General features: G+C 38.4%; 1 protein-coding gene and 1 non-coding gene across 4 annotated transcripts in view; one reads left to right on the top strand and one right to left on the bottom strand.

Moving 5' to 3' along the window:
- LTA4H (leukotriene A4 hydrolase) overlaps positions 1–15,763 on the bottom strand; it is a 128,491-nt gene extending 112,728 nt beyond the window's left edge. The window contains exons 1-19 of one of the 3 annotated variants that reach the window (XM_061454570.1): positions 15,598–15,763; positions 14,519–14,649; positions 12,623–12,743; positions 12,043–12,111; positions 11,243–11,347; positions 9,689–9,741; positions 9,387–9,459; positions 8,930–9,070; positions 8,689–8,712; positions 7,616–7,686; positions 7,391–7,502; positions 6,339–6,483; positions 6,132–6,235; positions 5,565–5,635; positions 4,943–4,997; positions 4,012–4,107; positions 3,410–3,492; positions 1,655–1,759; positions 1,188–1,341 (exon numbers count right to left, since the gene is read on the bottom strand). In XM_061454570.1, the coding sequence (XP_061310554.1) occupies positions 1,221–1,341; positions 1,655–1,759; positions 3,410–3,492; positions 4,012–4,107; positions 4,943–4,997; positions 5,565–5,635; positions 6,132–6,235; positions 6,339–6,483; positions 7,391–7,502; positions 7,616–7,686; positions 8,689–8,712; positions 8,930–9,070; positions 9,387–9,459; positions 9,689–9,741; positions 11,243–11,347; positions 12,043–12,111; positions 12,623–12,743; positions 14,519–14,649; positions 15,598–15,750 (1,833 nt within the window). In that variant the 5' untranslated portion in view covers positions 15,751–15,763 and the 3' untranslated portion in view covers positions 1,188–1,220. Of the gene's footprint in view, positions 1–814; positions 1,342–1,654; positions 1,760–3,409; positions 3,493–4,011; positions 4,108–4,942; positions 4,998–5,564; positions 5,636–6,131; positions 6,236–6,338; positions 6,484–7,390; positions 7,503–7,615; positions 7,687–8,688; positions 8,713–8,929; positions 9,071–9,386; positions 9,460–9,688; positions 9,742–11,242; positions 11,348–12,042; positions 12,112–12,622; positions 12,744–14,518; positions 14,650–15,597 lie in introns of those variants that run through there. The other 2 variants (XM_061454569.1, XM_061454571.1) reach the window with 2 other exon arrangements.
- Positions 15,764–15,977: 214 nt separating this feature from the next.
- On the top strand, positions 15,978–16,049 carry TRNAD-GUC (transfer RNA aspartic acid (anticodon GUC)). The gene has a single exon. It is a non-coding gene; the product is annotated as a tRNA-Asp (tRNA).
- The last annotated feature ends 517 nt before the right edge of the window (positions 16,050–16,566 follow it).

Genomic DNA, 16,566 nt, shown 5'->3' with positions numbered 1-16,566 from the left:
CCTCATGGACCTAGGAGTTAATTTTTCAGTCATTTTTATTTAAACTACATAGATATATAGGTTAAAGTTGCATGGAAGAACTCGGGATGTATTGAATTAATAGAATCCAACAAGACCTCTTCATGTCTTAATTTATATTAGAGCTCTCAGCATGAAAAGATTAATTTCTTGGTAAAGTACATAACTTCATCTGCTTGAAAGCTTATACTGATCAAAACTAAGAACAGAAATAAACTGATAGGCTCCCACACTAACTGAAGTAACTAACCCTAAGTTATTAAATAACTAATTCTAAATTATTAAACCCAAGCCTTGTGCCACAACCTGTATTTGGTAACTTCCTCCTCTGAAACAGCACTTTGTCAAAATGATTTTTACTCCACGACACAGGGGTTATCTCTGCGTTCAACAGAGGCTAACTGATCATCTCCAGGAAAAGCAGTTCTTGCCAAACTCACTTCAAAAAACAATCTACAGATGGCAGCATTCACAACAGCTTCACCTAAACCATCCACTTGAACTGCAGTGCTGTAAAAATCATAAGGAAAATGGCACCTCTGACTGTTTTTAAACTTATCTCTAAGTTGTGATATTAGCATAAGGGGAACTGCCCAGAACTGCTAAAAAATCCAACTATTAAAAAAATCAAACAGGGAAAGGAAAGACTTGGGCTTTAAACCCTCCTATACAGTAGGTTGAAATCCATTTCCATCTTCACAGTCCTCTTGGACCTGTAATAAAAATTGCTCCCTCAACAAAGAGCAAATAAAACTATTATTTGAAAACTTTTTGTAGAGATCAATACACAGACAAGTAGACAATGTAAAGATTTATTTTTTAGTCTTCAAGCATGTTGCTACAAAAAAGAAAGCTGTGCACAATGAGCCATATCACTCACCGATTAATTTTTCTTGTTTTTAAATTCCATGACAGACAAATGACTACGTCTTGGAACAGCTTTCCTGTGCGTTCTAAAAATCACTTGTAACAAAACCAGTCTCCCAGATACAGAGATTTAGCAGTTTTGCTGTTTTATTTGTAAACGCAAAATAGGAAGTACTGAACTTGATTTGGAAAGTTCATTTTCAGCTAAATTAGTACCAAAGCAGCAGAGCATTTCATGGTGTAATTGAGCACACGTATCAACAGTTTGTGGAATCAGTCTCCTCTTCCAGCAGCAAGAAAACATCAAAAAAAAAAAAAAAAAATCAATAAATTTGTCACTGCTCCTGTTTTAAGTCTTTGCCCACAAGCATTGAAGTGACTGGGTGCATAGAGGCTCTATGCTCCAGAAATGTCTTGACAGTCAGATCTCGACACTTGTCAAAACTGTAAAGGTCCCTGCAAAAGGAGGAGAAAAAAGGCCCCATTACAAGAATACAGGGAAATAGTACAATGGGGATTTTATCTAGGTTTTACTTTTCCTTTGAAAGCCTCACATTAAGGTGCATACTGGGACACTAAGCCGCCTTCTACTAAGAAACATCAGCAAGTGGATAGTAACTCTGAAGAGAAGCTTGTTCACAGTATACAGAAAATTCTGTACTGTATCACTTTGAAGCATAGCATACATGTACAACGTCAAGTATTATACATTCCATAATACTAAAAATGCCAACAGCATGAGCTCCTACAATTTGGTAATTGCTTTTACCTGAACAAGGGTCGAGTAAACTTCATCCTGCCCTGATCTGTTGCCATTTTTAGAGCCAGAGGAATAGCTTCTTCCCACCTGGCCTTGATGCAGAGTCTCAGCCATCTGAGAAAAAAAATAAAACCAAAAAAACCTTATACTTTTAAAAATTTTTATTTGCAGTAGTTATCTTATGATTCTGTTCCCATAAGCACACTGGGCAGTGCTGTGTCATCATGGGAATGATATTCAAGCCAAGTTCAACATAAAATATTCAGTGTTTGACTAGCATGCTACAAAAGTGGGCTTTTCTATAAAATAAGAAAAAATTGCTTCAAGCTTTCTCCAAAATGGTTTGATCATTTTCTGCAGCTATACATGTCTTCTATATTACAGTGGTGTCCAGTTGCATCACTCAGAATTAGGGCTGAATTATATAGCACTTGTCATATTTTACCAAGTGATTAAAAAAACTCCTAACAAAAGCCACCCCAGAATGCCACCAAGCAACTGGCACGCTTGTTTTGTTTTAAAGCTATTAAGAAATTGTTCTTGTTACAAGAAGTAGAAACTAGACTGTATATTTCAAATACTTAGGGCTTTTGATAAGAAACAAAGAACTCTAAGTTCGTTAAGGCAGAAGTCGTGCATAGTCTAAGAGAGTTAAAGCAGAATAATCGTGACTATTGCAAATGTATCCAAGTATGTAACAGTCACAAAACACACAATACTTCAAGATACTTGTAAAGATTACTTAAGTCCTCAACAGTAGCTTTTTTTATCGTGTGACCTGTGGGAACACAATGCATAAATACAAATCAGAACTGATTAGGACGGCAGAAGAATCAAGCCATTTAGCCAGGAGCATTTCCTAACTGATTAGAAACTTCCTTTGATATGTACTTTTTTTTTGATGTGACAAAAGGTTTGTGATAGTGAGCATGGAAATGAAAAAAAATTTTCAAGTTGTGTTGAAAAAAACCTCACTGGCATCGCAGCAGAAGTGAGTAGGTTAGTCCAGAGACCCAGACCTGAGTAAATAAATATTAGAAAGATTTTTCAGGCATCTCTGATTCACAGAAAGGCTTCCTATTCTATTATCCAATACCACCCCCAAAATAAGTTGTCAGGTTCCTTTGCTAGTATGGCAGATGAAAATAAAACAGAGCTAGTCCACTGCTCATGTCCAGCTCTACAATCCCAGGCACAGCTACAGGCTGGGCAGAGAAGAGATCCAGAGCAGTGCTGCAGAGAAGGACTTGGGGGTGTTGGTCGATGAGAAAATGAACATGAGCCAGCAGTGCGCGCTTGCAGTCCAGAAAGCCAACCGTATCCTGGGCTGCATCAAAAGGAGCGTGACCAGCAGGTCAAAGGAGGTGATCCTGCCCCTCTACTCTGCAATGGGTTGCCCAAGGAAGCTGTGAATGCTCCATCCCTGGCAGTGCTCAAGGACAGGTTAGACAGAGCCTTGGGTGGCATGGTTTAGTGTGATGAGTCCCTGCCCATGGCAGGGGGTTAGAACTTGATGATCTTTAGGTCCTTTCCAACCCTAACTATTCTATGATTCTACACTGTATTTACTCAATTTGCGAGTAACAGTACCACTCTGGTAAGCATGTTTGCGCATGCACTTGCAAAAAAGCCCACAACAACAAAACACTCCCAAAAAACCTGCACCGGTTCTGTACAACAGTATGTCTCAGACGATTCATGAAGCAGGACACTTTGTTCTATGAAAGCATTTAAGATTAGAAAAATGCCCATACTAGAACAAACCTGAATCTTATTTCAGAATTGTTTATAGCATTGAAGTCATATACTTGCTGCATTCGCTGGACATGCGACACTGGAAGAGGAGACTGAAAAAGGAAATTGCTTAGTCAGAATAAGCCAGAAGCACACTTCAAGCCACATATATAAAAAATAAACAAATTCATCCTAGGAAATTGATGATACAAAGGAATTAAAAGCTTACCATAACAAATATTTGTATTTGTTTCTTTCACCTTCTCATTGTATTAGGGAAGGGGCAAAGAATAAGCCTTAGCAAATTCCCACATCCAGTACTACCAAAACATTCAAAACACAATATTCTGTTGTATTTATTGCTTATTCGCTTTGACATCAAACAGACAAATTCAAGCACCTTATAGTTTTGGTTTTACCTTTCAATCCAAAATACTCTGTATGTTGTTTGTTAGCTTAAGAGCCAAACATAATCAGGGAGGCACAGCTGAAGGTTTCAGTAACTATGTATGCTGAGAGAGGATTATCTTTGTAAAACTTAAAAGAAAATGGACAGCTTAATTCCAAAGCACACTGGGCTCCATGTCTCCTCTTGTGATACCAGAATAAAGCAACCCTAGGTGTGCATTTACCTCCAGAAGCAACAGGGCCAGGAACTCAATCAACTGATGAGATGACATTTCCTTCAGGTCTGCTGAGCTAAATGAGCCCAAATCACTCTCTTTTGCCTAAAAGGGAATGGTTACTTAAGTTTTTAATTGGTATTTCAAAGTACAATCAGGTGTAATTTTTTGTTTGGACTATTGAGCCATTCCACATTTTTTATGATATTGATTTGTATTCATGCAAGATGTGACAAGGGAAAAGTAGGGACTTAAGCTACTATCTGATGTTTAGTATTCTTTATTTCAATTCCCACTTGTTTTCTATCCACTGTCCTTCTGTTACAGTTAAGTGAAAAATCAAACACTTTCAATAGGAAAAGTAATACTGAGAAGAAGAATGTTATGGCTAACGTACATATTCAACAAAAAGCCACACAGCTAGGTAACAAAAGGAAGGTATGCTGAATTCTCTATTAGTTGTATGAGTTTTATGGCTAAAATTATGAGAAGATTGTATGGTATTAGTTACTTATTATGATTGATGTATTTCAGTTTTTGATGAGAAATGCATACTAGCTCCAGTAAAGCATACAGGAATTATTGCTAATAGAATAAAATCAGTAATGTAGGGATACTTTGGTATTTGTTTTTAAATCAAACCACAATATCAAGGTTTCAAAAACAATATTCTCAATTTGATTACTACATACAATAAAAAAAAAAGCTGGCTGTGTGCCCCTTTAAAATATGTACTGCACTTCACATATAGAAGTTATAGGAAGTGCTCTGATTCTATGATGAAAGGCTAGTCTATGAAATGCAAATAACCCTGACGGCCATACCATCACCATAAATACACTCTCAGCAAACGATGTATTTCAGAAGAGAATGGCTCACTTTGTATAAAAAGAGCTAGCTTTTCAAGATACAGACACCTCAGCGTTATTTAATCACTCACTTTGATCCATCTTTGGCTCAAGGCAACACAAGCATTTGCTAGTGTCATGTCATACCTGTCAAATATTAAAAACAAAGGATCACACTTTAGAAACACAAAAAGCTCCGGTAATGTTTTTACAGAATGCTTAGAAATTATTTTCAAATGGCTCCATATTTGTCTGTTGTAGCCTTCAACTCCATACTGCAGTACAATTTACAAAATATCTGTTATAATGAAACATATTTCAGTTTTAGTTAGAAGCACTTTGTGCACAGATGATACTTGATCCCATGCACTTCTAAAACAATCAGTACTTCTGAGCGTATAGTCTAGTTTATAGCTGAAAAGAGAATACTGTTGTAACAAACTGACAAAAAAAAAACAAAACAAACAACTCTTTCCTGGCATATTTCAAAGCAAAATGAATTTCCATCAGACTAAAAAAATCAAAACTATTAACAGTGACACCTTTTTCTCCTGTAAACACCTATATCAATTTCCACATAGTAGTAGGACATTTTCAAATCAAAAGTTTGTGGGAGGAGTTCTACCCTGTTTACAAACTGCACATAATTTTCCAAACAGTCATAAATTACAATCTGGAGAAGGAAAACATGGACTATAAAAGAATGCAGCTTACACAGGCATCACTGGTGGCATTCCTGGAGCATGAAACCACGAGTTCCAATCAACTTTATCAAGAACATCTACCTACAAAGCAACATAAATTCTTACTCAGTTTGAAATTCTTACTCAGTTTGAAATGTTGTCTATAGAGAAAAGCATGCCCTATGAAAACCAGTACCAATATTGGTTTTGGATTTTGGGTTTTATTTTGTTGTTTGTTTTTTTTTTTTTAACATCCCTCCAATTACTCTGGAGAATTCTATCCTTCAAAACAAAATATTCCCTTCTAGGAAAAAAAACAAAACAAAACTAACAACAAAACGAAAACACATTCCCTCCTTCTCCCCACAAAAAAACCCAAACAAAACCAATGAACCAACCAAGCAAAAAACAACCCAAAAGCCCAAACCAACATAAGAATGCAAAGCCATCTTTTGTAAGATGCCAAACAACATCATATTAAGGTCCTTAGATAAAAGAAAACTAAGGAATTGGTCCTTAAAGAAGGTAATTCTTGAGCTATGCCATATTTTCATGTAACTAAAAGGTTTCAAGCAATTAGTTTTAAATACTATCCAACCTTATCCTTGAAGTAAGAGTATAAGAACTTCTTCCAGTCCTCCGTTATTACGCTCTTATAAGCGAACTGTTGAACGTAAGCCTTCAAGAAGCCAATGAAGATATCTAGCAGTTACAAGACAAAAAAAAAAACCAACAAAACAAAACTGTTTCAGTTTTTGAAATTAAAATGGGAAGCAATAATATATGAAGTCTCACTAACGCCTACCTGGTCCTCCAAGAAGTTGTTCAAGGTAAAAAAGCAAAGCAAAGCCTTTCTCATATGGAACAGATGAATAGGCAACATCAGGATCTACTTCATTCAGATTAGGGATGAGGTTAGTTACAGGATTTTTATCTCCAAGAGTATTTATCTGTGACAAAGACACAAGAAAATATATTCATCTAGGAAACCCAGCACTCCTGCAAATCACTACTAATTCTATTTATAAGGGTACTGTCCATCCAAAACTAAGATGACCTCATTGCAAAGCATTCTTTCTCATTCTTTTTCCTGAAGTTCTGAATCTGCACAAAACACAGTTTAGCTGAACTTCTTTCTCATCTTGTTTTATTAGTGTCTGATCAAAGATGTTAAGATAAATCACCCTTTGATCCAGCTGTCTCAATGCAGTTAATTATTGCCATGTTTGCCAAACATGAGCACCTAGTAAACTATCTATATTTCATTATATATATTTCTATATCTTCATTAACAAACTATTTAAACTACTTGATTTAAATGGGTGCTATCAAGAATAAAATACTAGAAAATATTCATAGCACATCAGGTAAAAGTACATCACAAAACTGAATGAGAGGGCTGGAAATATCACAGGCCAGATATCTGAAAATTAAGTTTAACTATGCTACCTAAACACAAAACTAAAACACTTACAGATTAGGAATATGCTCAATTATAACACAGTACAGAGGGAAAATTTGCATGAGGCACTGGAAATTCTGATGGTCATGCTTGCAGATAATTTTGATAAGCTTTCAGCTTCAGCTGCTTACCAGTATGCTAAGAAGTATTACTGCAATTTAGCCATACCCAGAACAACTAAAAGAATCTGCAAAGGACAGCTTCAAACAATTTAAAAAGCTTTACCTAATCTGAGTATAGTAGGCTATTACCTTGGGAAGAGATCCTATACCTTGGAATCAAAGATGCTTATCCTCCAATTAGGAAAGTGTTAGGAAAGCTGAATATACAAGTCTTTGTGGGAAACACATGAAATTAGCTTTGTTTTATTTGGGTATATGCTTAAAAATATGTACCGTATTCTGCAGTTCCCTCCATCCTCCTAGGGCTTGAAAGTGCCTGAACTGCTCACCAAACAACCGACCACCAATCCTGCGTTCCAGGTATACAGTATGTCCCTCATTCAGCCTGGAAATATATTGATAAAGTCAGAACTACTAGAATGGAAAAATTAATTTAGTTGGTTTCTTTACAGATTGATTTTAAATTATGATTTGCATTGAACTGAACATCACACCTACCAAAAATGCTCCCATGTTTTATTTGTTACCAAGTTTCCTGTCCAACTGTGAGAGATTTCATGAGCAATAACCTAAAACACAGAAAATAGTGACAGATCTATCATTTAGAGTCCTCTGGAAAATGAACATCAAATCCCAACAGAAAAACAAAAGGGATCTCCTTTATTGCATTACATTCCCAAAGCTGGTTAGCATTCACAGTTCTATAAACTTACCCATATGAATTTTATTTAGAGCATTAACACTATCATACTGAACCTATTCCAGTAATAATTTTGAATGTCCAGCCTGCAAGTCATAGACCCACAATGATCAACAAAATTGACTTCTCTGGTAGCACAATGCAGGCACTTGTTTGTGAAATCACATTTCAGAATACTGGATCCAAGCCAAGTGACAGACTAGTACTACCTTCCCACCTTAGCGACTTCTGCAGTGCTGGGATGATCTAAAATACCAAACAGGAAAAAAAGATCACCCCTAAAAGATAATGATTCATGATACATTAAAAAGCATCCATGTCAGATATTTCAGTTTTCTTGGGATAAGGCAATCATATCCTCTTTTCTTTTCAGCACTGCATCAGTCTAGTAGAAAGACATACGAGATAAAACAGCACCCAGAGTACTCAATTTTCCAGAAAAATTAGAATTTACTCAAATCACACTCATTATTTCCACTTTTAAACTACACAGTTTTAGTATTGTTCTGTACTAGAACTGAGTTCTAGTGCACAGAGAAGAAAAAAATTCCCTACAAACAATTTCAATTAGATCAATTCAGTTGTGGTTTTTAAACATATCTATACACAGGAGAGAAAAAAAGCTATTGAGCAGCTAACTTCAGTCAGACCCTTATGTATACAGGCACCCATGTTACTTTCATCTGTTTGTTATACAAAATAGGTACATCTACAGTTTTCTACAGCTTACTTAGAACTAAAACTCACTTTGTAAGACTTCTTGACTTACTGCCTTAATTTTTAATTCTCACAGGTTATCTATTACAAAGGAAGCTAAGATACAACTTCAAGTTGTGTTTTACTTGAAGACATTAACTTATTTTGCACTTACATTTGACAGTGATCGGTCACCTGCCTGAAAAGAAAACAAACCAAAAAAAGGCAGTCAGTTCAAGTAAACCTCAAATTATACCACTTAATGCATTTCCATTATGATTCCAAACTCCTGAGGGGGAGGAATCTTTACAGTTCTTTTGAGGGGAAACATTAATCCCATTTGCGGGTTAATATCCATCACTTGATGGATAAGCAAGCCCCAAGAAAAAGCTGACTTTTATCAGTGTTACACTTACCAATAGTGTTGGAGTTACAAAAGTAAGACAAGGATTCTCCATACCACCATAAGGAAAAGAAGGTGGCAAGACTAACAAATCATACTGTCCCCATACGTAGGGTCCTGCTAAATCTTCTGCTGTTTTCAGCATAGCTTCAGCCTGAAACAAGAATTCACATTAGCTTCTAACATCACTTCTGGCTACAAACACTGAACAAATAATAAGCTATGGATTTCATACTTCATTCTCTTTCACCTTGGCATGTCCCACATGCAAAATGAGCACAAGACTGTACCAATATTTACGTTCAGTAGTAGTTTTGGGTGGTGATAGAACAGCAGCATTTTTGGGGGTGGGAGGAAGAGAAAAGAGAGCTACAGATGAACACAACACTGAACTGCAGCCTGTTCTTTTCCCAATGCTACGTGAAACAGTTAATTTACAAAACATTTCTTTGTTAAAAAAAATTGCCCACCTCAGCAAATTCATAGGCTGATTTATCCACTAGCTCCTTTTCAGCCCACACCAGTGTCCTTGGGCCAATCTTTCTGTTGAAAGTAAAAATTCCACTAAGACACTATCAACTAGAAATAATTCTATAGGAAGCTAACACAGGGGCAAAAGTGAATCAAAATACATGCAGTTTGATACAAATAGACAGGTTCATTGAACTTCTAAGACCTTTTAAAGCTAGAAACAAGACCAAGAAACAAGCAAAAAAATCTCCAAAGATTTATTATGATTACCAATATTTTTACTTTGTGCAAATTCACTCACCTGCTTTCTAAAGCTCCAACCACTAAAGCAATCAAATAGCAAGGTATGGGAACCTAGTGGAGAACAAGAGAAAAAAAGGAATTTCTTTGTAATGTGAGCAATCAAAACCACTTATTCAAAGAAAAACAAAGGTATGTAAATAAGAAGTGTGCACATTTCCTCCATAGTTTCTTGCCTTATAACAAAGGCATTGTTTTTTCTCACCAAGTGATACTCCTTTATCTACAAGTACTCATTTCACAGATGTTTCACACCAGGGCCACAAAGTTGTATCATTTCTGTTTGAAAAAAATCTGCACAAAAAAATGCCACTGCTTTCATCACTGTTCAAAAGAAAGTCAGTTTTCCATATTCATTCCAGCTCTGTTAAATGTTACAGAAGAAGGAGTTAAGACATACTGCTCAGATGAAGGGCAGTTGTATCACACAGAAAGACACGGAAGAGCTTTAATGAACTGAAGCAAACAAGAATATTTTTGGATGTAAAAGATTCAGCAAAATCAAAAACTATATAATTGATGTCCATGCGTGAAATTAAAATATTTAAATAAAAAATGCTAAATATTTGTTATTTTAATGAAAAAAAATCCAAAGCTACAGTTTCTTTATACAGAAATGCTTTCTTGTGCTGCTCTGAAAATAAAAGGGGAAAATACAACCATCCCTACAAAAGTTCCATTTATCTGACTAAACAATGTTGAATAAGTAATATCATGTATGTCAATATATGATATATATATATCAGTATATCAATTACTTCAAATCTCTATGGCTGTTGGGTTATAAATTCATTTTTACAGACGCTGCTCTTCACTACATCTCTTACTAGCCTGGACGCGCAGGACCAAATAAAAAAGGTAGTTTTAAGTGAGCTTAGCACACACAGGTATCACTGAATTTTATGTGTTACCCTTATTTGTCTAAGGAAACACTTGCCTTTTCTAACAAATCAGTCTCACAGTTTTCTACGTTAGATGATGTGGGTGCTTTTTTTAATGCATTTCTCTTTTTTGATTTATATATTTGGTGTTTAATGCATTTTACTTATTTTTTGTTTGTTTGTTTAATGAAACACATGCCTTTTCTAACAAATCAATCGAATGGTTTTCTATATTAGGAAGTGTGTAATTTCAATTTGACTAAATGTTATTCCTTGTACATGTCCACCAAACTTACCAATAGTGTATTTCTAGATAACATACAGCCCTGGTGTCATGGTTTAAGCTGAGCTGGTAACTCAGAACCATACAGCCGCTCACTCACGTCCCTCCCCCCTCTTCTTCCTTCCCCCAGCTCCCGGAGGGACAGGGAGGAGAATCGAAAGAATATAACTCCCACGGGTTGAGATAAGAACAGGCCAGTAACTAAGGTATAACACAAAACCACTGCTGCTACCACTAATAATAAGAGAAATTAACAAGGGACACGTGGATAACTTATAGAAGCCTTATGCACTAGACAGAGGCAAATGTTTTGGCTCCACAGAGAAAGCAGAACTGCATGCATTGGGAATAAGACGCCTTAGGCATCTGCTTACTAGCACAGAGCACTTACGTTCTGACTGAAACAGTATATCTTCTGACTGCTGTCCTCTGGGTCAGGCATCTCTCCATCACGATTAGCACTCATAAGAGCCACCAGCTCTTTAGGAACTGATATCTGAAAGGTTACCCAACTATGAGGAAGTCAACTGCCACAAGGGACCATACAATATACTAGAAACAGTGATAGCAAAAAGAGTAGCCCAGATTTGTTGTTAAGTCCTCTCGGTCAAGTAGAATGTACGGCATATAGAAAATACTACCTTAAAGGCTGGCAATATTTAATTAACCAGAAGGATTACCTCTGACAGAAATTAAAAAAAAGTTCACTTTCTTCAGACTACTGAATTGTAATATCACATTGCACATCTCACTTTTTGCTTCCTTAAAACAATCAGACTGCTTATGCCAGGACTGCAAAGATCCCCTGACTATGTATCTATGTAAACGGAACATATTACTTATGGCATACATGAGAGTCATTTAAAGTGTTTATACTTTACAGCACTCTTTGTTGTCTTACTGTCAGCTTTTCCTGACTTAAAAACATAATTCTTTCCTACTACAGCACTTACTTTTTTATTTTGGAAAGAAAGATATATGTGAACGAAAAATGAGATGATATATCTAAGAGAAAATGGTAAGGCTACAGAAGTGCCACAAGGAAGATAAGTAGGTTTTGGCTCTTACATTAAGCTAAAAGTCAATATTCTCTGGTTTTATTTTTTTTGTAGCTGGTGGAATGTGGCCTAGAATAATAATTCACCCATTGTAGTAGTTGTCTTTAGTTAGACACATGACAAGTTCATCTACCTCTGCATAGTAGGTTAGTTTCACAGCAGGTGTGTCTTGGCATGGAAAGATGGCCCTGCAGTGGATAGCCTGGACAGGAGAAAAAAAAAAAAAAAAAATGGGAGCTAAAACATAACAATGCTTCTGATACAGAGGACTAGAAATAAATCAAACCAATATACAGTACTGGAAATAGAGAAAATCTGTTATCTGCAAACGAATCTGCAAATTCTTCCTATCACTTACAGCTTATAGTAGTTTTCATAGTTAAGACTTTTCTGACAGAAATAATGGTAGGTAAGACAGATCAATAGCCGCATATATTGATCACACGGGACTGTGCGTACTTCAACAAGAATACTGGAGAGGGTAAAGCAGTTCTGGAATTCTTAAATTCCAAACATATAATAAAATCTCAGCAATGCCCTGACTTATTAAGTGCTTTCAGTTAGGACCTCTGATACACATGCAATTAGAGGTTATGGGTTACTGTACTTATACCTACCAGCCCTGCTCTATGACTCTTTGGAAACCTGGGAGAATTACAGTCGTATGTAAATAAAAAGTGTTAAAAGTAAAAATAAACAATTATCCACTCAACCTGACACTGGCTGAAGAGAAATGGGTGTTTCTTTCCAGAAGTTTGCTCTGGAGTAAACCATTGGAGAGCTGAAGAGTTTGGAGAGCTTTCAAAAGAGATTTCAACAATAGCTTCTTGTCCCCTGTGTAATAAGGAATACAATCAGACTGTTTTGACACAACTCTTAATCGCTATTGAAATTCCTCTACAATGATTTCTAGAAAATAGGTCTGCAGCATTGTCTCAAAAACACTAAAAATAAGTTCAAGTAGCATATTAAAAACTCTTCCCTTTCAATTACGATAGTAAAGATTACCTGGTTTATTTGAATGTCCCAAGACACTTCTGTTTTTTATTAACTAGAAACTTTTCCTCTCCTCTCTTTAAGGAGAACATGGACTTTTTCTTTAAACCATTTGGACCAGCTATATACATATATATTTTTTTGTCACAACTACCTAACATTTTACATGTAAGTATAAGACCAGCTTGCTAACAAAAGAACACACACAAACCTTAAACATTCATACTTTTATTTTGTAAGGACATATCATAACCATCACTGCCACTAAAAGCACACAGAAGTACTGGCTTTTGTTATCAGTAAATTCCAGGTTAGGCATGCAACTCTCTGGAATTAACAATCCAGCCACAAATCAGAACACACTTCAGCTGACCAGAGGAGTTGGACACTAGATAAGCTGCCTGGTATACATATCTGCTTTATAACCAGCATTCCAAAGTACATCTTTGACAAGAAAGGAGAAAATAATTCGTATTGCCTTAAGGCGCACTGCTTACTGAACAGTCAGATTTTTAGTTTTAACTCCTACCCTTTACTTTTCACTGATTTTTAATGAGTACTACATCTCACACAAGATATAAATTCTTATAATCACAACTCCCAAATCCCTCCTTGTAGCTTTTTCCCCTTACAGGGAAATCTAGCAATAAAACTGAAAAACAGAAGGTTGAAAGTCAACCAAAAGAAGCCATGTTTCTGCTGAAGCCTGTTCACATACTTCTCTTGTTCAGTTTCACATCACATCATAAGCATTTCCCCAAAAGGGACTGACACTGTATAACATCCCTTTCTCTTCCACATTACAGGTGGTTCTAAACTGCACTAATTCCTAGGACAGCAGCAACAGAAGAGGTAGTAGTTTGCAGAGGTAGTAACCAGTTTTGGAAACAAAATAGTAAGAATCAACATAGTATCCTATTTTATTCAAACAAGGAAACTTTCTGATTCAATCAGAGCTCTCAGCTTTGGCAGGCAAGATACCATGGAGTTACAACATACATAGCAAACTGTCAAAACATGTACTGTAATTTGATAACAACTTTTAAATTGATCCAACTTGGGTGGTAGATTATGATTTCTTGTCTCCATCATGCTGCTGAAACTCAAGTTCCAGTTTGTAGGGACTTGGTTTAGCATAGTCAATACAATACAACCTTTATTGTTTGAAAACAAGTTTCTTTTTAATCCTAGTGATAACCTGCAGTTCTACAGAAAGACAGGATCAACCCTTGCATGAAAGAAAGGCAAAGTATGCAACTTCACATGTGAAATACTGTAGCAATTCTGAACATGACAAAATTCAGGTAGTTGAAGCAGAAAGATTATTACTGATGAGAAGCACTGTAAAAATTGTGACACACTGCACATAATTTTGCGCTTACTTTAGCAAGTCATTTTCTACATGATATAAGACCTGGGGGTACAAAACCTCCTGAAGTCTCGGCTAATGAAAGCCAGATATCAAGTCATCTACAAGATTACATCAAATAAATGCAAACCCCTATTTATAAGTCCCTCTGCAAGGTTTACACAACGACCCTACAGGCAGACAAACGGTTTACTCAGTGCATTTTGGAAAACATCGAAAGGAAGAAGCAACAGTGTGCATGTACCTTCTTAGTTCAAACGGAAGCATGATCTCCAGGGGGGTCCCCTTGAAACTGTGCTTTTCTCCAAAAACAAATGTTGCATCCTGTCCATTCACGGTCGCTTTAAATACCTGTACGTCTTTTGTATCCAACACCTGTAATGAAGCAAATATTACACGCTTCTTTAGCAGTGTAATAACCTTAAATACATGCCTCTCCAAAGGAAAAAGTATTTACTCAGTAGAATCAGAGAAATCAAGTACCTATGTTGTGTACTGGGAACCAGCATTTTAGGGGAGCAGCAGGGAGCTTACAAAACTGGAGGGGGAAAAGGAAGAAAACCAACTTCTGACCATGAAAGTGGAAACAGGAGTTCACTAAGTAAACTACAAAGGTGAAAGACTTCATAGTGCTGCTATAAAATGAGGGCACGATGGAAACTGCCCTGCCAAGGCTTCCATCCTGGAACTAGGATGGATGCAACAGAAGATGAGTTAAATAATGCAGCACTCTCACATGCAGCACGAGTGAAGTTTCACTCTTCGTTGTTAAAAGGATGTTTGGGGTTGGTTTTTTGGTTTTTTTTTTTCGTCTAAATATAAGTGCCAATCACAAAAGGATTTCATGGAGGCTGCATGAAGCAAACCCACAAACCCCAAGCTTCACTTCACATATAAAGCGACGCCGAGGAGGTTCACACGTTTATGTGCATCGGTAACTGAGAAAGAAACTGCCACAATAAAACACGTGTGGAAAAGCCATAAGCATAGCTTTCCTTTACTCCCATTTTTTCGGCAACAGGCTCTTCGCCGTTTTAACAGGAAAGTACATATTTAAAATACATATTTATATTCTTCTCTCTAGGCACAGGAAACCCGGGCCGCCGAGCGCTGCTACCCGCGGGTGATGGGGCCGACCGCTGCAGAGGCTGCAGCCCAGCCGGGGGCAGGAGCGGAGGGTCCAGGGAGGGAGCAAGGACGGCCGGGCCGGGCCGGCCGAACGAACGGAAGAGGCAGCTAAGGGAAGGCGGCTACGAGCGCGGGCCCGGCCGCGGGCAGCGCGAGGGTCGCCCCTCCCTCCTCCTGCCCCGCACCCGCCGTTACCAGGCAGCGCAGCGCCTCGCGCTCGGCGCGCGCGGTGAAGGCCGCCGTGCCCCGCAGCGCCCGCGCGCCGAAGTCCACGCGGCAGCGCAGGTACAGGTGCCGCGTCAGGCAGCACGAGGGAGACGCGAAGGAGCTGGAGTCGGCCACCGCCATGTCGCGCCCGTCGCCCGCCGCAGGGAGGGAGGAGCGTGCCGCGCACCGCCCCTGGAACGCGTAGTCCCGCCCTCCCCTGGAACGGCGAGGGCAGCGCGTGAAGAACTACATCTCCCGGAGCGCACCGCCAAGCATGGTGGCTATGAGGGGCCAGGGCAGGGTCACCGCCGAGCTGTCAGCGATTAAATACCATGTAGGGAAGGCTCCGGAGTACTTCGCTGTACAGCTCCTCGTTAGTATAGTGGTAAGTATCCCCGCCTGTCACGCGGGAGACCGGGGTTCGATTCCCCGACGGGGAGGTACGAATGCTTTTCTGCCTTTTTCCTATTGTAGACTCTACCCTAGAGGCAAACCCCAGTTCTTTCCCAAAATCAAAGCTGCTGCCAGACGGCCTTTGGAAATGCAGCGCGGCGTTAAAACAGGAAGCGCAGAAATAAAACACAGGCGTCTCGTGGCTGCCTACCTGCTCCAGGCTCGAGGCAGCATGGGGCCAGCGAGGCCGCTGCAGCACTTCACAAGCTCAGCCGCTTAACTGCCAGTACGTGTGAGGAAAGCATTCTCGTATTTAAGTGGTTTGATCAGCTAAACAGCGGGGGTCATTAAGCCTTTCAAAAACATTCACCATTTTCCTTACTCCCCCTCCAAACCTCTGAGGTCAGAACAATGGAAAGAGGGACAGACAGGTAAAATGGACACATTAGAAGAAGGAAGGTGGAAGGCCAAAGGCCATCTTGTGGCCTCTGGTAATGCAGCCCCTCATTTTAACCCTCAAAGTGAGAACGTGGGAGACCAGGAAGCTCTGAGCCTGTGCTTGCA

This window comes from Pezoporus flaviventris, unplaced genomic scaffold, assembly GCF_033815535.1.
Source record: "Pezoporus flaviventris isolate CSIRO_AGI_PZ_B2104156 unplaced genomic scaffold, CSIRO_AGI_Pfla_v1 ptg000016l, whole genome shotgun sequence".
In the NCBI taxonomy this organism is placed as follows: Eukaryota; Metazoa; Chordata; class Aves; order Psittaciformes; family Psittacidae; genus Pezoporus; species Pezoporus flaviventris.
The sequence above is the reverse complement of the archived record's forward strand: the minus strand, read 5'-3'. Positions and strand labels throughout refer to the sequence as shown.